We start from the raw sequence: 20,966 nt of genomic DNA on the forward strand, positions 1-20,966 counted from the left end.
CCACAGACTTCCCAGTGAGCCGTTTACATCCCTCTGTGCCCAATGTGTAAGGTGAAGTGGGAAGATAGTCCTTCCCCGTTTCCTGTTGTGAGGAGACCTAGGTTAATGTTTGTGAGGCGCTCGGATCCGACCGTGATCTGTCACTAAGTTCCATAGGCATTTTTGAAAAGGATCCTCTTGGGTGATGTAAGTACCTACATGCCCAGCTGTTCAGTCACTGAAACTCAAGCTCATCAGCGAATTGTGAACCGGATCCTGGTCACAGCTTAGCTTTTTCTCTTCTGCGTTCTGTCCTTGCCAGTCCTAATCCCAGTCTTTGTTAAAACTGAATCATTGCTCTTGAGGGAGCTGTGTGACTGCATGGCATTGACTAGCCCAAGGTAGCATGAGAAAGCATGATGCTCCTAGCCCATAGCGCTATGGCATAGTCTGCGCTCTTTACAAGGATATTGATAAATATTTAAAGAGCTATAAATGACTAACTGTAAAGCTTGAAAAAAAAATCCTGTTCTGACTTGAACCTTAGCATTTTAGTATTTTTTTTTCCTGATCTTAAAAAAAAAATATTAATAGGGACATTTGCCTGAAAATGAGACCCTTTTGGCTCAGAGAGCACCTCGCTTACAGACAGCAGCAGCAAATCAACACTTAGGAAACAATGATCCTTTGTTAATGGAAAGTCCTCACTGACAATAAAATGAGGCATGAAAAAAGATACAATAGTATATGATCTACTCTGTGTGCAGAATGGCTTCTGCTGTAGAATAATTGTCAGTGTTTTCCATGAGGTTTCAGATGTTCTCTAGCAGAGTCCAATATCGCGGTAGCGCTGAGGAACTTCATGAGGCCCGGGGCAAAACTTATAATATGAATCTCCTCTAAGGCCATGAGCTTCTGTGGCCATACCCTATATGGAGTCTGTATAGAAATCATACCTCAAACCCCATTTGTCCTCATCTGTTGCATAGTATTCTTTGCACGCACACACAAATCCAGATTTTCCTTCAGTCTTATGCAATGTATGTGGCCACTGTCGAAATGGTCTATCTCCAGTGGAATAGCCATGCTGTTAGCTCCAGAGAGATGCAGCTCTCACTGCATGTTGTGCCCAGTGTCAGCCTGGCCCAGGAGAAGCTGTAAAGGGTCTCTCACTGTTCTGCGAGGAAGCCAATGCATGATTTCTGAATAGCATTCTGTGGGCAGTGCCATGGTGAGCGAGAAGTCCAGGACTCTCCCATTCTCCATTCCAGATGCCTTGGAATTAGAATAAGGTCTTTCTCATTCTCTTCTATGAGCGGAGTCCAGATTCTTGACTGAATTTTGCAAGTGATTTTGCATTTCTGGCATAAAACTATCTCTGCGTATGTTGTGATGTCACGGCTCCGGGATTGGCCGTAGAATATGGAGTCTGTGAGCTGGAGGAATGACTCAGCAGAGAAGAATGAAGAGGGGCTCAGTGAAGTCTTATGTTCAAGGGGGGAAAATGTGTAGAAGAGAAAGCAAAACAGTGTCTCATGAATGGGAAAGGAAATGGAAGTTTCCCAGCTTCTGGCTCAGCTCACTCCTGTGACCTCTGTGGAGGAACCCTGCCTTCCCAAGGGATTCCTCTCACACATGCACACCCCAGTTTTCCAAGCAGCCACTCTGATAGGCTAACCTCTTGTTCCAGGGAACAGGTGGTGGTGCCCCTTGTCAGAAAGACTTATTCACCTCGCTCAGAGGCTCTCATCCAACTAGGTCAGCAGCACGAACCAAAAGCCATCAGCAGCGATCCAGTGGCCTCTATGAAATGGGTTGATTGCCAATACCACCCCAGGACTTCACCCGGCTTCCTTGTTGGCCATCCCAGAAGAGAAACTGAGCTACAAATGAGCATGAAAGCTGCATTTGGGCTACTCTGCTGTCCCTCCAGATCAGGGCTCTATGGGGAAGACTGCATTGCCTCTGCCCACCTGTCCTTGGGTAATTGGAGTACTTTTCCTGTACTGTCAGTTCAGCTCCTTCATTAACCCTATATTCACTAAGGGCCAGAATCTGCTCCCACGACTCATGCTGGGTAGCACCTTTCTCAGTGAACTAATCCCATTGAAATCAATGAGCAATCAAGGGATCATTCAGGAATGCAAAGATAGCCACCTTTGCAATGAAGCTATTGAAATATCGCAAGCTCTTTGTCACAGTACTGACTGCTACGATTTCCCTTGCGGTAGATGGAATGTGACTCTTTGACTGTTTTAGGGACATCCACGTTACTTCTCTAATCTCTGCCTCTCTCCTCTTCTGAACAGGTTCATATTTTAATGGGGTCTTGTTATAAGACCAAAAAATTCCTGCTTTCGCTGGCTGAAAACAAACTTGGACCCTGCATGCTCCTGGCTCTGAGAGGCAACCAGACCATGGTGGAGGTAATTCCTAGAGTAACCACTAAGATATATTTTGTGGGCAATAAATCATATCAGAATCCTTAACTGCCTCTTCTAAAACAAGCCCTGCTGGGATTATAGAAGCATTAGGCCAACTTTAAAACTATTGTGTAATAGTGAGGGAAGTTCTGTTCTTTTGATTATGTGGTTGCCGTGAAGTATTGTTTTGCCACAGTTATGAGCATAAGATACATGAAAAGTGGCTGTAGATACGTTCGGATGGATGTTCACTGTAGTCAGTCAGAGGTTTCATGATGATGTGTGCTTTTGAATCAAGAAACGACAGTGATTGCAGTGGCTGCGTAGAATAGGACAGACAAAGGCAGAGGGGTTGTGAGGGCTAGGGAACCAGCACAGCCAATTCTTGAGGAGGCTGATGTCTAGTTCAGCAGTGTATGGAAGGGGGAGATATGTAGTGCAGGACAGGACGGAAGCTTTTAAAGACATTCAGATACCCTGCATAACTTTTATACATCAAACTCCATCTGTAGGCTCCATCAAATGTTAAGAAACCTGTATTTCTCGTAGCTAATCATATATTTTATGGGGTCACACTTTCAGAAAGAGTATTTTAAACTGCACCTGCAAAATTAGCATCCATGTAAAAAGTGCATTGGAAATTGTCATTTGTTTTCACCAATGTGCACTTTTAGTGCATGGAGTGGCATATTGCTCTTGCACTAATAGGTGTGCCATGTCATTTTTGTGAGTGCCTTTTAGAGGAGGCTCCTTTGGAAATGTGGCTTTATGTTTTGGTTCAGAGGGAAATATGATTAAATAGGGAGAAGGAGTTTTAGTTCTTCACTAGCTTATTTCATTTACTTCAGGTAATTTTAATAGTATCTATATTAAGAAGAGGCTGTGTTGCTTAGTGGGTAGAGCGCTGACTGGGACTCAACAGACCTGCTCTGCCAGTGCCCTACTAGGTGCCCTTGGGCAAGTCACTTCACTGCTCTATGCCTCAGTTTCCCCATTTCTAATATGGGACATAATGATACTGACCTATCCGTAAAAGCACTTTGAGAGCAATTGGTGAAAAATGCTCTAGAAGAGCCTTTAGGTATTGTTATCATTTATTATTAATTCCTTCAATAGTGGGGGATTTGCTGACTGAAGTTGAATACTAAGTTGCCTGAGTTCTTCTGGTGCTTGAATTTTACATTTTAAAATAGATTTTGGTAAAAAGAGGAAATCAGTCAAAAATGATCAGGAGAGAAAAGCTACGTGTTTTAATTGCCGTGTAATATTGAATGACTGAAGAGGACAGATGTAGAGGGTAGGGTGGATAGGTCAAGTGTTCAGAGACCAAAAGCCATTCTTTACCATCAATAAATTAGGATTTGTAGATTTTAAGGCCAACAGGGGTCATTAAGATCACCTAGGCTGACCTCCTGCATAATAATGCAGACTGTAGAACTTCACCCTGTAGTTCGTGTCTATCCCAGGATACTCACCACAATCAAGATATTCATCAGAAATGAATGGCAAAGCTCCCAGTGAGTGATCTTTTTTTCTTCTTCTGCTAGATTCTGTGTTTGATGCTGGAATATAACATCATCGACAACAATGACACGCAGCTCCAGATCATCTCTACCCTGGAAAGCACGGACGTGGGAAAGAGAATGTATGAACAGCTGTGCGATAGGCAGAGGGAATTAAAAGAACTGGTATGTTGCCCTGCATATGATATTGCCACAGTACATAGCAGCCTGGACACTCCAGAAATGGAGGTACAAAGGAAAGACAACCAGAGTGTGAAGTTCCCTGGAGCAGCAGAGTGGGAACTGTAATCAGAGGATTTCACTGTACATGTATCCCTAGTGTGATATTTCTCTGTGAGTTTGAGCACATATTATGCTCCTGTATGAGATTCAATAACCTGTCTCCAATCAGCGTAAAGAACAATGGTGGCATCGGACTGTACGTCATATTGTCACATCCTGCTACCGTATTACACACAGGTGGCATTTGGGTTGCAGCACAGCCTGGCATTTTGAAGTGCTTTGTTCAGTTCCCAGGTGATGGACCTGAGGCCTAAATCAAATGGTCTGATGAGTTCAAGCAGCATTAAAGCTTGTAAACAAGTTCCTTGTGTTGAGTTTCTTGGTTTTAAACACGAGAATTACAAATTCTAAATGAATTTTGTCCATTTGGCAGTGATTCCTCTTGGTCCTTCCAAACATCCTATCTCTTTTTACACACTCTCCGTGTGTGTGTGTGTCTCTCTCTCCACTCTGTCCAAAGAAAGAACGTGCACAGATTGACAATGATTTACTAAAATACAATGAATGCTCTGACCAGCAGCAGAATCCTACCCTGTTCCTACATCTTATCCCCGCTTCACAGGGTTATTTCATCAATGAGGCTAACCTCATATTGCCAGGTTGAACCCAGGCAGAGCATTGCACCAAAAAGCATCAAGTGCTCGAGCATAGAACTCGATTCAGCAGCAACAAACTTATCTTTGTTGCATTGCTGCTGCATACTTTGAGAACAAATTCATCCACCTAGAGGAACAAGGCAGGCTGGTGGGTGAACTGGCAAGAAGCTTAGGAACTGAGGCAGGGCATGTTCTGACTAAAAACTTGCTGTACTCTGGTTGAGATCTGAAATGTGGACAATGGCCTGTGTAACCTAAGTATGTTCTCTGTTACAGCAAAGGAAAGGTGGTCCCACACGGTTAACACTGCCATCCAAATCCACAGTAAGTTAGTCTTGTTAATAGAAAAAATAGGCTCTGTCTTTCCTTTTTTAGACATACTGATGTACCGTTGTCACAGGGTGCACAGGGAGAGATGGGCCCCAGTTGTTTTGCCAGTCTAAAGGGCAGCCATTCCATTGAGGATTCCACAAGTAAGGAGAAACTTGAGCTTTTAGGTCTGTGCAGCAGTTTTTAGTACCACTACAAGTGCAGCTCAGATGGTCAGAGTTGTATCCATGCGTAGATTTGGAATTTACAGTAGAATCTGGTGTGTGGATTTGAGGGCAGGATTTTACAGAAAACTTAAGCAAACTTCAGAAAGTCTGATTCTGGACTTTACATTTGAAAGTTTGAAACAGACAATCACCGTTACAGTTGGCTACAATGACGTGCACCTTGATTAATGCCAGTGAAGCAGTTAATTGAGCGGAGCAGAATTGGGGCCTAGAACTTGAAATGGAATAGACTTTGGATCTGGGTAAATAACATGTCTTGTGGGTAATCTGCCAATGAATCCCGCAGCTTCCATAATAACACTTGCAAAGAGGATTTTGTTGTAATGTTAGACTCAGCTGGGTTCATTTTCCAAGGGGTTATGAGGCAGTGCTGCCACAAGTATTCAGCTCTTTGCCAAACGAGCAGCCATACAGAGTAGTTCTGGTTTATCGCTATAAACATGTGGCCCAATTGTGCAACACTTGCTGGCCAGCATATCAGTCAGGTTACCGCAGACAGTTGCAGTCTGAGTATTCTCCTGTTTATCACACTGATATTTGCTTTCAGGATGCGGACCTGGCCCGGTTATTAAGTTCAGGATCCTTTGGAAATTTGGAAAACCTCAGCCTGGCCTTCACCAATGTAACGAGTGCCTGTGCTGAGCACCTCATCAAACTGCCTTCGCTCAAGCAGCTGAACCTGTGGTCAACTCAGGTATGTGTTTTGCAGACAGAAGGACTGAGACGGAAGCAGTGCTGACTAATTCTGAAATTGCAGGTTATGTCATTGTGAGAAGAATGTGAGTTCTGATGCGTGAAGAGGCCTCTTTACAATGCATTTGCCTTCCTGCTATTTTTATATGCTGGTTTATGACTTAGTCAACCATGTTTTCCTTATTTTAGAAGGCATATTGTCATCTCGGGGTAAGAACTGCAATGCAAAACTCTGCAAATATTTTCAGACATTGAAATGAATTTCTTTGGTCACATCACACCTTTTTAGTGATTGCTGCTTATCAACACTCGAGTGCTCTAGTCTTGACTTTGTGAAACAAAATTTTAGATCATAGATGTCAGTGTGTTTTTCTTGAAAATGCTACTGCTTTCATTCAGTTAGGGAAGAGAGACAATTCCATGTTATTTATCTGAACAATCTCAACACAGTCTGTAGATAATGTTCAAGCTACTTGTAGTGAATCATCCATGAATTGTGATGAACCCAACATTTAAAAAACAAAAACAGAAGAGGGGGCAAAGTCACATAATGAATAAATGTGAGGAAACTGCAATCAGCTGATGGTGATTTTGTTAACAGAAAGAGGCCAAATTGATTAATTTACCCTACATTTAACAAGAAAGGTATTTAAGATTTTATTTTTCTTTACATTCCATGCTGGTTTTTGGTCTCCAAGGTCCAATAATGAATAGATTTTGTCCCTCATGGTAGAGCTCACCAGAAATAGTGCACTGATTCCCAATTTGACTGTGAAAAATTTGTGAATCTTTCTCCTCAATATTTCACATGAACGTTTTTGCCATTTTGGTCTACTGAGTTTTGCAAACAACAAATGTCCCTTTTTGGTGCAAAACTGGACAAAATATCTCACCAGTATGTTCAGACTTTTGATATGTGAATTCTGGAGATGCCTCTTGCTCAAAATGAGTTCATTTTTGTTGGACAAGGAGTCTGATCTCTTGCACACAAAAAAATGCACAAATTTTGGGGTGAAATAATCCTCTGGTTTTTTGTTTTTTAAGTTGAAATGTGAGATTCCCAGTTTGGAGCCATTTTGCCTTTGATTTTGAATATTTTGTGCAGCAACATAGAATTTGGAAATAGCAGAGATCAGAGTCAATAAGACCATTGCCCTACCAATACTATGTTGTTCCTGGCACCAAAGTAGCCAGCTAATGCTAATTGGTGTGTGAGACTGCTATATGCCTATTTCACATAGACTGAATGGGAACTCTAATATAAGGGGCACATTTTCAAAGGATTCAATCCAGCGAAGGAATGGCCTTGTAGATTGTAACTCAGGAGATCTGTTTTCAAATTGTAAAACTACCAGAAAGTTGTTTATGGCATTGAGCAAGTGTCTTAATTTCTCTGTTCCCCATCTGTGAAATGTGGATAATACTTCCTTCACCCTTCTCTCTTGTTATCCGAGATTGTAATAATCTTTGGGAGGTGGGGGGGTGTTGAAGTCTCCTATGCAGACCACACCCTGAATATTCCACATACCCAGCCAAGTTACTTGCAGAACAATATTCTACCGGTTTTTAATGGAGTTTGCTTGTGCCCTGCAGTTTGGAGATGCAGGTTTGCGGCTTCTCTCTGAACACCTCACCATGCTGCAAGTGCTCAACTTGTGTGAGACCCCCGTCACGGATGCTGGGCTGCTGGCACTGAGCTGTAAGTCACCCAAATACACTCGAGGGGGAATTCATGTGTGCCAAAGACGAGGATTTGTGTGCTGTGCAATGATTAGAGAGGGCAGTGGGTGTCCAGGTTTGGCTTTCCATTGGCACAAGTAGCAAAAACGGGGATCTGAATCTCCCCAGCCTGCAGGAATAGGTGCTGGATTTGGTGTCCCTCATGGGACCCTCCCCTCCGATAGTAATTCACCTCTACCTTATGCTCAGATCCACTGGTCTTGCCATTGCCCAGTTTTGAAGTTACATATTTTATTCTTAATAACTGGGCCTATATAAACCACTCTTTGTATATGCATTGCCCTGTAGATAAACCGGAATTATTAAATGGTTAGAGATAAGCCAGCCCATAAATATCTCTCTGTATGTTTTCTTTTTTTTAGCCATGAAAAGCCTGTGTAGCTTAAATATGAACAGCACCAAACTTTCAGCCGACACCTATGAAGATCTCAAGGTATTTAGTTTTTGAGATCCATTTGTAAAAGTCAACCAGTAGTCTGTGAATACTGACAGCATCAGCATCAAAATACTAAGATCTTGGATAGCCTAGGCCAGTATAATGTGTATCAAGGAAGTGATGTCCTGAGTCTTCTGCTGGTGTTGGGATTGGTGGCGGCATCTTTATATATTTTTGTCCTCATCATTGGTGATTGGTGGGGCAGCCTTTGGGGAAACCTTGTATTTCACCTATTTGAAAAAAGAGATGTTCTGTAGTCATGGAGAAACGGACAATCTGGAAACTCCAGAAGAAGAGGTGGGCATTGCCTAAATTCAGATGTCTGTGCAGAGCATCTAAACATAGTGTAACAAACCCAGGAAGGTTTAAGTCAGGAAAAGCACATGATGCAGTGTAAACTGTGGGGTTTTTGTGGAAAAGCGACTGCAGAAATAGCATTGGGAGGTTTTGTGTTTGTCTCGCAGTGACACCCACATCTAGTCTGCTGAACGTACAAGTAAAAAGCTGGGAATATGAAACTCAAGCTGAATTCTTTCTGGTTCATGTGCCATCAGAAATGAAATGTTCCTATTGCAGAATTTTTAATCGGGTCTATTAATGATGCACAAGCTAGAATAGATTCTAGTTCCCTCTTCCAGAGCTGCGTGTGCCCTCTGATGCTACCAGGATTAAAAGGAGTATCAATTTAATTAGGAGATCTGACTCAGAATGCATACAGAGAATTAGACTGTTTGGGCAAAACGGTGCCATTTTTACATAGATGTTTATAAAGGCAGAACTCCTTTTTAAACAGAGCCCACTCGTGCACTGCCTCACAGACCAAGATTTGCCATGTTCAGAGTTTATCCACTTCATAGACAGGGTGACGTAATGCTCTGGAGTGGAGCAGGGGTAGGGAAGCAGCCATGAGTGGATTCAGACAAGGGCTGTGTGAAGCGCGATGGTTCTGGTTCTCATGACTTCACACGGACTTTTTCTTCTTTTCGGTTTTGAGTGAGTCACATCTCTGGAGATTTGTAAACCCCGACACTCAAAATGGAACACCTCATTCCCTCGAGTTTTGTATCAAAATCTTAGCTTGTCCCAGGTTCATTCAAAAAGGTCACAAACCTGGGCTGAGCTTTGAATTCGAGACAAGTCCTGGAACCAGCTGTATTTAAAAACTGCTTTGAGGGTTCATTGCAAATGTACCTCCTAGTTCTTGCTTTGGAGACACAATTCACGTATAGACCCGGTCACAGGGCTATTATCATATGGATTTTTCAGGGCTAACTTTTCCAAACCTTAATGTGCATGTGCATCATAATTGTGCATGTAAAAAATTACATGCCACCGAACACGTGATTTGTACATGCAGTTAACACATTTGCACTTGCATCAAGTACTTGCTTGAGCAAATTGTCATTTACTTGTCATGTACACACATGGTCATGGTCACCGACTGTTGGGCCCTGAAAGAAACAACACCCTCCTGAAACATGGTCTGTTAAAATAAATGAGTTAAAAGAATTTCTGGTCCCACGCCAGCCCCTGAGCTCTCCTGACAGTTTCTGTGGCTTTACAGTCACATGTTCCTGTTTTGGTTCTGCGCTGCCCTGACACTGCATGGCAAGACCCACACACGCAAGTGATACTATGGGGCAAACAGCAAACCGGCGTGATGTGTTGCCAGTTGCACAAAATGAAGCAAGCTGAAATAACAGAGACACACATCATTTTTCCTTCTGATCCCTTTTACTTCCATTCATCTGAGGGGACACTTGTAAAAGTAGTAGGGGAAAAAATCCAGACAGATGGTGACTTTTCAGAGAGAGAGACCGGCTTTCCCTTAGGCACTTGATTTTGTATTTGTCGGGAATTCTGATTTCCAAGTGAGTATATTTTTGATTAAAAACCTTTCCTCCCCACCCCATGCATCTTTGGGAGGATTCAGTCCCAAAGCCCTTATAGCAATGATGACATTTCCTGTACACCCCCCTCTGCCAGGAACACACTTGCGTGCACACAGATGACCACAAACGTACTAGACAGGTTGAACCAGACAATAACCAAACACCCACAACTGAAGTCATTGCCTAACTGAAAAATTATTTGCTTGCAGTGTCTGTAATCTTCTGACTAGCTCTTATCAAAATATATGTGCACATAAACCTTAATGCAGAGGTAATAATCACTCCTAGAAACTTCAACAACCCTGAAAGGCGCTAGTCTAATTGTTTGTTTGTGGAGAATTCTACAGTTGCAGTAAGAGACCATAGAAATGCAGCTGATTAATACCACAACACAAAGAGCCTGAGTCTGAACTCACCTGCATCCATAGAAATTGGGAGTAGCCCCAGGGAAGTTGATGGAACTACAGTTGAAGTGAGATCAGAATTAGACTAAAGGTCATTAACGATGTTTGGGATCTTTATAATAAATTGTAGGGGGGGATAGGGGAGTGAAATTAGGATCCGACAGACCGAGGGAGAAGTGTGTGATGCTGCGTATTTTATTCTGCGACTACAGTACTGTCAGCTGATCGCTTTTACAAATGTCATTTTAAGGTTTTACATACAGCAGGTTGTGTTAATCAGTTATAGCCAGAACTAAAGACCAGGGTCTGGTCCTTATCTTGCATCTGTGTAATCCCTCTGGCTTCAGTAGAGTTACTCCTAATTTATATTGGTGTAACTGAGACCAGAACCAGGTCTCATATGTCTTTAAACTGGGTTTCTCGTTGTTTCTTGAATAAGGCCTCAATCCATCAAGCAGTTACACATGTGCTTAACTTTACAGGTAATAGGGCTCCTCGTGCATAAATTATGCACATGCTGAAGTGTTCACAGGATCAGGGCCTTTCTGGGGTGACTATTTGGTTTCACTCATTGCATCAACCCTCATATTGTTCTAACAATGCAAACTTGTGAGAACCTGCAATCTTATCAGTAATTCGTATTTTTTTTTCCTCCCCTTTCAAACCAGGCTAAATTGCCCAACCTGAAAGAAGTGGATGTGCGCTACACCGAAGCCTGGTGAACTCTCTCTCTCTCCCTCTAGCTTCTGACAAGAAGAAAAAGATTTTAAAAACAAAACCAGAAAATAAAACAACTTTTGGCTAATACCTGTAGAGCAATGAGTTCTGGGACTTCACTTCTAGCAGTTGTGGTTGTGAGATAGAGGAGTCGCTGTGTGTGGGGGAGGGTGAACTGAGCATGCCCAGACCCTGCCTAATTCTTTCAGCTTTGTAATTTCAAAATCAACATAATTTTAAATTGGAAAAAAAAAACGACTTTGTAGCAGCAAGAGGATTCTAAAGAGTGGGAAAAACTCCATCTTTTGTGGATTTTATTTGCCTTTGTGTTTTATGCTGTGTGGAGGAAAAAAACAGAATACATCAATTTCTCATGGTTTTAATTGGGTTCCCTCAGCTGGAGTTCATCCATTAGAAACTCCTCCTCCTTCATTGTGTGTGTTCCAGGAAGGCAACCTGTAAAACATCCAGAAGATAAAAAAAAAAAAAAACCACATGATTTGCACCTCTCCCTGTGTCCTTGCAATTGTTATGCAAAGTAATTTTGTTGTACATAAGATTTACATAATGCACCTATTTAAGAAAATGGTTCACAAATAACAGGTCTGGGACCTGTCTTTTATTTATGAATTGTTAATCCTTTTACTTTTTTTTTTTTTTTTTTTCCATATAGTACTGTATTAACTAGTTTGCTGTCTTGGTTTTTTTTAAAGCCCTCCTTGAGGAATTGCCTGTTAGTAATGCATACCATACTATAATCTCACTCTGTGTCAGAACACTCGCCCCACTGCATTTCTGATTTAAAAATGCCTCTAACATCATGCAGTCAGAAGGGAAAATATATATATCTCAAAAGAGGGGGTGAAGGGAGAGGCACGGGTATTAATAAAAGACATAAATTTCATTCCTGAAAGACTAAAATCTTTCTCTGAGCCTTTTCAAGCCATATCAGGGTTAGGGGTTTGGGTGGGGGCAGGGAAACGTGTCAGTCATTTTACCAATGAGATATTTACAAAACTTGGTAAATTTCACAAGTCACCTCTGTCATTTTCTGTTTACGTCCAATATTTCAAAGAAAAGTTTTCCTGGAATTTCGTGCATAAGCTTTTTCTTTCCCCCTTTCCTTTCATCATGCACGCCTTGTTTTGCATGTTCCTCTTGGGAGAGTGAGAAATAACATTGTCGCTGATCTAATAGCTCTGCTCTGTCTGTACATGTGACCACTACTTTCCAGATCTCTCTCCCTCCGTCCCCCGCCCCCTCCCAATTGCTTAAAAAATGATAAACAAAAATTGTGGTTTCTTTTATAAATATGCTGTTGACTTTTTTTCATAATGAGCCTTTGTTGTACAGAGCAGCTTGGTTTTTTTTTTTTTAATTTTTTTCTTTCAGTTTAGCACTGTTATTTTATTCTTGAGCACCTCAAGATTTAACATACAGCCAATGTAATTTTTTTATATATAAATATAGATAAATATATATATATATATATCTTCAATGGAAGCCAGGCTTTTGTTGCGGGGCTGGTTTGTTTGGGGGGCTTTTTATTTTATGGGTTTGTTTTTTTACTTTGTTGCTAGATAGATTACCCCTGCCCAAATATTCTTACCAAAAAAAAAAGAGAGAGAGAGGACAATTGGTTCAAGTCTTAACCCACTTAGTATGCCAGGTATTTTTTTTTTCTCCCTCAAATCCCAAATCTGTATAAGAACACAGCACGGGAAGAAAAGAATAAAAGAAATAATTGAAAAAATATGCCAACATTTTTCCTTAGCACTGTTGCTTTTACCAATGGTTTACTACTGTTCTGTAGCTGTGTACAAAGAGATGTGAAATAATTTCAGGCAAAAATAAACTGTAAGTGAATATCTTTTAGCTGCATGCTTTGTGCTTTTTCTTTTTTTTTTGACTAAAGCTCTCACACGGGCTGGTGGCAGGGGAATATCTCTGATACTTCCAGGAGACGAAGAATGGCTTTGTGTTGAGGCACTGGACTGGGTCTTAGCAGATCTGAATTCAGTGCCCTACTCCACCAGATTTCTTTGCCCCAGCTCCTGCTCTGGTAGAAGAACACCTGCTTCGTCTATATATAAATTGTGAGCTTTTTGAGGTGGGGCAGTTTCTTATTCTGTGTATGTACAGCGCCTAAGACGGTGGAGATTCACTCTCACTTTGGGCTTCAGCACTTCTGCAATACAAACAATAACAATAATAAGGTGATTGGCATCAATAGAAGAGCCTAAGTAGATAGAACATAACCAGCAAGTCAAACTTTAAGGTTAGAGCACTGTGCTGGGACTCAGAAGGTGGGAGCTTCTGTTCCCAGCTCTGCCACTGGTTTGCCAGGCAACCTTGGGCAAATCACTTCACCAGCCACTTGCCTCAATTTCCTCATCTGTAAAATGGGGATAATGATACTGCCCTCTTTTGTAAAGCGCTTTGAGCTCTACTGATGAAAAGTGCTAGATAAGAGCTATGTGGTGGTGGTATAGTTGTGTTGGTCCCAGGATATTATATTACTTGGGCCAATAAAAGATATTACCTCATCCTCCTGGTCTCTCTATGTAAGAGCTAGGCATTATTATAAGAATTGGAGGCTGCACTTACATTGCTTTGTTTTATTACTGGTCTTTGTATGGATTAGTCCTTGTGAAAGCTGACTGACAGCTCTGGAGGCTGGGTGCAACCTGGGAAGTAGCAGTGCCTGCTTTCCTCACCACCTCCAGCCTTAACCGGGGGGTGGGGGAGCTGTAAAGTTGAGAGGATAGTTAAGTCTCCACGCCGGTTCAATCCTTGGCACCTCCAGTAGAACTCATTATCTGCTGAACCATGCCTAATACACACAAATCTGGGGGCTGCTATCACAGGAGCAGCTGTATGGGTGGATTTTTGAGATGTGGCACCACGCTGAGAGTGCCAAATTCAGGTCACACAGGGCACCAGACAGCTTTTGGATGGAAACAACTTTCAGCTATTGCCAACCTTGGTTGGCTTTGAATTGGTGACTTGTGGGTGACAGGCTCACATACGAGTTCCCTAAGCCAACCATCCAGTTGCTAACCCAGGTCTTCTCTACACACACCTGGCAAATAGCTCCTGTGAGGCACTCAGAGAAGGGAGCCCTGGAAACACTGCGGCATTTCCAGCTCCAGAGTGCTGCTGATAAATTGGAGATAAGCTTCAGGAAAGCATCCAAATGGACACCCTGATCCTGTGGAGATTTGCCCATCGTGCCAGATAACCCACCACACAGTGTGCAGGCAGCATGCGAGCAAAGCATCCAGTCATGGTCTCACAAAGGCAGTGCCACATCTAGACAACTATCAAACCCGCCTTGCCTCTGGTGAAGCCGACTTCCCTGCATCCTCACTCTCACCCCGGCTAGCGCTTCCAGGTTCCTTCAGAGTCACTTACTGCTCAGACAGGCCGTAAGAGTCCCATGTGCAAAGCTCCCTTATTCCACAGCTCAGACTGTACACAACTAAAGAAGAGTGTTTGAGAATTGTCCCTCCCAACAGGGGAAGCACAGGCTGGACAACGATGTACCGAAATGGAGAAATCAGACTTTCTCCTCTTCCCACTGAATAAATGGGAGCTTTGCCCTGGGCTCTGTGGGCTCCACGTGACCCAAGAGTGGCAACCCCTCCATCCCCAAGCGCCATGAAAAGAACTTGCGGGAGGGTGGGGGTGGTTGTTTGCAGATGGGAAAAGACTCATGCAGCTGTGGATGGGGAGGGGCTGCTTGTTTGCAGCTGGGAGGAGAGGCTGGTCCGTGCACTTCCAGTGGGGAGGTGGTGTCTACGAGGCTGGCTCTACCCAGATGTCGTGTGCTGGCAAGCCCTCGGCTGGGGTGGGGGCTCATGGGGGGACCCTGCTGGGCGAATCGGTGAAGCAACATTTCAGAAAAGTTTCCCAAAGCCCTTTCATCTCAAGGCAGCTGAAAGAGCAAACCCAGGACGAGCAAAGCCAAGCTGTTGTGCGATGCATTTTATAGTCCTCACTAGAGATCTACTGGATCTGGTCTCTCAGTGAAAGAAAGCCGCACAGTCTAGCTGCTGAGCACCGGACGGGAGCCAGGAACCCTGGTGTTCTGATCCATGCTCTGACAAAGCCTTCCTGGGTGGCCTTGGGGCAGGCATCTCCCATCGCTGTCCCCACGGACTGTGCCAAAATTAGACCCCACATTTCCTTCTGAGCCACCGTTCTAGCTCTGAAATCACTAGTAGGTGAGTATGCTGAGGGTGAGTGTAATCCTCCAAGTACCTTCCCCCTCACACAGACGCCCCTGCCTTCGCCTTTCCGTCTCCTGGGAGAGCCCCCACACCAGACAGTGCGTGTCCTACTTACTCATGGGCTGGGCTGGGCTGGGCTGGCTTCACCGAGTCTCTCTTGGCTCCTTTACCCCGAGTCCCCAGAACCATCCTGCTGATGTAGACTCGCTTCCTTCCTGAAGGAGTGGGTGGACCTAACAGCTCAGCATGGCGGGGCGGGGAGGGGTCCAACGGGCTAGGCAGTATCAGTCACTCCAGCCTCACTGCAGACAAGAGCCTAACCTGACTTTCCTTCTGGCTGCCTTGGACAACTTCCTAGCACAGTGAACCATAGCAGCTGCTCCCTAGTCCCAGTAGAAGTAGCCTGTCCCCAGCGGCCATGGGAATTAGCTACAGTAGTTTCATAAGAGAGAAAAGCAGCTGCATTTTCCCTCTGAAAGCTGGACTATGGGTGGTTGGCAGGTTCTGGGCCCTGTTATTTTCATAGGATTTCACTAACTGCTCCCCACACTTCTTTCCTTGGTAGGCTAGAGGAGAGCCCCAAGCTGGTGGCCTTACCCATCCTGCTTCTTCAACACAGTGCTGATGTGCAAAGCAGAATCTTACACGAGCAGCTGAATAAAGCGTTTGCTTTTCTAAAGGATGCAAAGCACTGCTGGGCATGGCCACTTGTCTCACAAAGCGCCCGGGAGAAGGTGGCTTGGATTACAAACCATGCACTTCACGTGCTGTGAGAAGACCATTTGCTTATTAACAGCTCCAGCTTTTGCTGATTTAGAAAGGCGGCACATGCACCCAGATTTCAGCAGCCTGAACTCCCTCACCGGTATTTTGAGAAGATGAAAATGTGGCCATCACATGTTGGAGCCTAAGGACTCAGGACGGTCAAAGCGGTGTACTGCAATCTAGAAGACCTGGGGGTCAACCTTTACTAGGCTGGTAATTTTCACTGGTAGACAGAACAAAAGGCTGGAAATCCTGAGACCTGGGTTTTATATTCCAGGATATGTGTGTGAGAGAGAGAGAGACACTTTGAGCAAGTCACATCTCTATGTACCTCAGTTTCCCCATCTGAAGAATAAATGATTCTCCCCCTGACCTTTTCTTCATAAAACACTTTCAGACCAGTAATTGCTCATTCATGATTATTCATCTCTTTCCCCCAGGCTAGCAAGTCAAAACAAAAACCGAAAGAAGCTAGAATGACAAATCTGTAATTAAACAGAAGAGTATCTGTGGTCTCACTAACTTTTCAGTAGTCATGTCTGTGCAAGTTGCCTTTGGCATCCACCAGTGATAACACCAAAGAAACTATCTTAGAACTTTCCAGGGATCACACCAGGTTAGTTATTGTCAGATCTGGCAAAAAGTGGGAGGGTTGTGCAAATGGACTAATCAGCACTGACATCGTGCACAGCAATTACTGATGAGATTTCTGGCAGGTGTTAGCACTGCATTCTGCCTCCTTAAAATTCCCTCTGCAGTTTCAGTTGGATATGGTTGTGACATGATTCATAGTCTTTATAGAAATATGCTTATGATTTGTATATGACGTAACTAAGATATATTTTTTTGCAAGATGGCTCATGTAAGATATCATTGGAAAATTATAATTTACCGAATGTGATTATCCAATTTGTATACATGTATCATTTCTGTATCTGGAGTTAGGAATATTGACTATGTAACACAGGCTTCCTGCCTTATGTAAATTCAATTTCAGGCCGGGGACGGGTGAGTAAGGCAAACAGGACTCTTCTCCATTGCCTTTCTGTCCAAGAAGAAAGACAGCTGAAAGTACCTGAAGAGACAAAGGAACTGAGCGGCGGGAAAGGCTGAGTCCAGACTAAGACAGGAGTCTAGTCTGTAAAGAGAGAGAACTGGAACTCTGAGCTACAGAAACTCTGCAGCTTGCCCAAAACAACACTGAGCGTGAGCAATTACATTTTGTAACCTGTTTCTTGAATGTGTTACGCTTTGTTTGTGTGGTTTGTTTTATTTGCTCAGTAATCTGATTTGTTCTGTTTGCCATCCCTTATAATCACTTAGAACTGATCTTTAACAGTTAATAAACTTATTTCTTGTTTATAACATAATCCTGTTTGTGCAGTTCATCTCTTGGGGGGCAACAAGCTGTGCATATCTCTCCGCTGTGAGGGAGAGGGCTATTGTTCTGAGCTTGTGCTGTGCAGATCTTTCTATACAGCACAAGACAATATAATTTTGGGTTTATTCCCCAGAAGGGAAGTGCAGGTGAGTGCTGGGTGAATCCTCTAACGCACAACTAACTTTGGTCTGTGTCTGGGTGTGGCCTTGTGTGTGTGTATATATGTGTGCACACATGCGCGCTATACAAGGCTTCAGAGCTTGGCACAGCTAGGATAAGGTGAGGAAACCCAGGCTGGTGGAATGAGTGGAACCACTGGGACCCCAGCACATCGGGTGGCATCCCGGATGGGGGGGGTGGTTCCAACCCTTCACAAGGGTCCCTTTCTTCCCTCCCCCGTTGTGTGCTGAGGGGTGCGAGCTGTCCGAAAGCCGTCACGTTTCCTGTCAGAGGGAACTATGGAAGCATGCAGGGTTCGAGTCCAGAGCTTTGTCCAAGCTACAGAATCAGAGTGTTCACTGGAACTGGTGGGATAGCTCTGGGATACGTTGCACCAGTGCAGTGCATCCTCAGTAGGCATCCTGCTGCAGGTGCACTTACCCTATGGCCACTCAACAGAAGGGCTGTGGTGTACTGCCGTCTGGGTACCTATTCCATAGTTCCCAGTACAGCTACTTCAAGCACTGGAGTGCAGGAACTGATGGATGGTATTTTGGAAGCCTAGGGAATGACGGGAAATGGAGTCAAACTCCCATACGTCCCCGACAGCCATTTTCACAACGTATTTCCCATCTGCAGGAGAAGCTGGAAAACCAGCACTCAAGCCTGGCTCAGCCAGACAAATTTGTGTTCAAAGGCCTGAAAACTCAGCACCAGTGAGTCAGCTCAGGCAGAGTATGCGAGGAGCCAGCGAAGCGCCATTCCTCAGCTTTGAGCTGCAAGCCAGAGAGTGATTTCAACCTAGCTTCACTTCCCTGGCTAACAGTCTCCAAGAACTACCTGTCCTGGACCCCTACTGGGCAGTGCGCCAATTTTGGGTCAGGACCACAGCAGCTGAGAACAGTTGTTCTTTGAGTGATAGTCTCTATTGTATTCCACTGAGGGTCATGCACCAGGCTCCCGGAGTCGTTCTCAAGACTTACCCCAATCTCCTTTGGTCCCTGAGCTCCGTGCCTGCCCGTGGGCTGGAGAAGATGGAGCTATACAAGCTGGGTGTCACCAACACACCGAAAACACTTTAACCCACAGCTCCCCCATAACCCTCCTGGCAGACTCTCATACACCTTTGACGGAAGGGATGACAGGAAAGATGCCTGCAGCATCCCGTCTGAGAGCCGGTTCCGGTGCTTGCTCTCCAATGGAAAATAGAGACCTGCTATGCTTTTGGTCAGATGTACAGAGCGTGGGCACGCCATCTCCTGGCCAATCCCTCTGGAGTTCCTGCTGCACTGAGGCTGGAGTAGGAGTCATCTGTTGTCATCTCCGCAGGCCTCAGCAACACAAAACAGAGGGCAAAAGGTGTTTTCAGTGTCTCTGCCACTTTGCTGCATTCTAGTTCACCAAGTGCCTGGGGTTTGCTTCTGGGTGAAAGTTCCGTTAGAAACGTAGCAGTTGTGTAAGCTCTCGGCAGGGGCGGGGGTTCCTTATAATAAAAAGGGAGCTGCGTGTGCAACTGATGGGAAATGGAGCCCGGAGTATCGTTCATCACCAATGGGCATTGCCTAGAGCTGTGCATGATTCTGTCTTTGGGCCTGGGCTGCCATTCCCCAGGTTCCCAAGAGCTGGGAATTCTGTGGCAGCATCACATTCAACCCCAAGGGGAAGAGACTGCCTTGAGATACGCTAGAGTAATTCTTCTGGGCAAGTAGGGAGTGACGTGAAATGGGAGGCCTGCCTGAGTTCTTGGCTGGGATTTGGGACCCTGAGAATGGGGGTACAGAAGAAATAAAATACCCACCACCTCCTTCCTAAAATCCCCTTCAGAAATCAGGCAAAGATTTACCCTTAATTTCTTAGGGGTGCAGAAGCGACAGCTTGGCTCTTTGCTTGTGCCAGGTGAGGGTTGGTGATGAGCAGCACATTAGCCGGGTCATTCCAGCAGCCACCTACCCAGGTGGCACCTTAAAAAGTTTTAAATAAGAGCATGAAGGACTCAGTGTTCTCAGCTGCCTGGTGATCGCTCGTGAGGCAGGAGCCCTCTCCTGAAGGTTAGCACAGAGCCTTGGAGTGCAGCAGCCCTGGTCCAACCTTTTGGCTCTGTTTCCTAGGTTTTTACATTGAACATAGACGGGTTGTTTGAACCACAGCTAAATGTAATATATTAGAGTGCTCTCCACTCCCCAGCAGCATTCTATGCCCCAGCTAGCAGCATTCTATGCCCCAGCTTCCAGCATAAAAAGGTCCAGGCAAGGCATCTTCTGAATGCCTCATCCCACTGCAATGCTCAGATCTAACTCCTCTGTCTCTTCGTAGCATGGAAGTCTTTCATGCTGAATATGGCACCAGTAATGGGTGCAGCTCAGATAGCACTGATGTTTGGATGCTCATACAAATTATATGGATTTCTTGGGTTTGGAAAAAAGGCCTTGCGTTTGCAGGCTGTCTTTTGGTCCAGCTAAGACTGAAAAACAAGGATGAACAAAAGCAAACCCTAATTTTCCAAAGATTTAATCTGGGTTTTGGACTAAGGACCATCAGTGAAGGTAAGTGGGGTTTTATTCTGTCTTGAAAGACAGTATCAGAACAAGAGATCAACTCTAGTGGTTTGCAGGGTATTCAGTTACTGCATATCCAGTTAACATGTCCTGTTCTCACTTGCAGGTTTCTTAAAAGCAGTCAGTTAACCAGTCTTTCTTGTTTTTATTTGGGGTGTATGTGACTGTATGAAACACAGGCAGATGCTATATATAGATATATGATTTATTAAATGTTTCCCAACACCGCAGGTCAGAGAAACTGCACTTTCTTCATTCCTGAGTATCCTTACTTTCTTTACATTTATAAACAGTTCAACCACAGTATTGCCATTATTTTTATGTGAAAGACAACTTTGACCACTCATAGCCTTTGTAAAGCCAACCAGATGTCCTTGTTGGAACCCATCATTCAACTGTTGTTGCTCTGAATCTTGAGTTTGTAATGATTTTTTGCCAACTAAATATAGTACATGCATAAAAATATTTGCTTTACTGCCATCTATAACATCCATTTTTTCCAACCACTCTGCTTTCTATTGGCTAGGGAATATCTTGGGTAAATATTTGAGAGGAACCACTTCGATTAATAACATGTCTCAGAATATACTTTATGTCAATAGTATTGGCTATACAGGCATTTTTCCTGTCAG

General features: G+C 44.0%; 1 protein-coding gene across 4 annotated transcripts in view; it reads left to right on the top strand.

Annotated features, from left to right (window-relative positions):
* Positions 1 to 11,287, top strand: part of CMIP (c-Maf inducing protein) — a 179,913-nt gene extending 168,626 nt beyond the window's left edge. For all 4 annotated transcript variants that reach the window (XM_075073798.1, XM_075073797.1, XM_075073800.1 and 1 more), the window contains 7 exons: positions 2,289 to 2,405; positions 3,950 to 4,090; positions 5,080 to 5,127; positions 5,908 to 6,054; positions 7,647 to 7,752; positions 8,156 to 8,226; positions 11,194 to 11,287. In XM_075073798.1, the coding sequence (XP_074929899.1) occupies positions 2,289 to 2,405; positions 3,950 to 4,090; positions 5,080 to 5,127; positions 5,908 to 6,054; positions 7,647 to 7,752; positions 8,156 to 8,226; positions 11,194 to 11,247 (684 nt within the window). In that variant the 3' untranslated portion in view covers positions 11,248 to 11,287. The remainder of the gene's footprint in view (positions 1 to 2,288; positions 2,406 to 3,949; positions 4,091 to 5,079; positions 5,128 to 5,907; positions 6,055 to 7,646; positions 7,753 to 8,155; positions 8,227 to 11,193) is intronic.
* The last annotated feature ends 9,679 nt before the right edge of the window (positions 11,288 to 20,966 follow it).

The sequence above is a fragment of the Chelonoidis abingdonii genome, chromosome 19 (genome assembly GCF_003597395.2).
Source record: "Chelonoidis abingdonii isolate Lonesome George chromosome 19, CheloAbing_2.0, whole genome shotgun sequence".
Taxonomy (NCBI): Eukaryota; Metazoa; Chordata; order Testudines; family Testudinidae; genus Chelonoidis; species Chelonoidis abingdonii.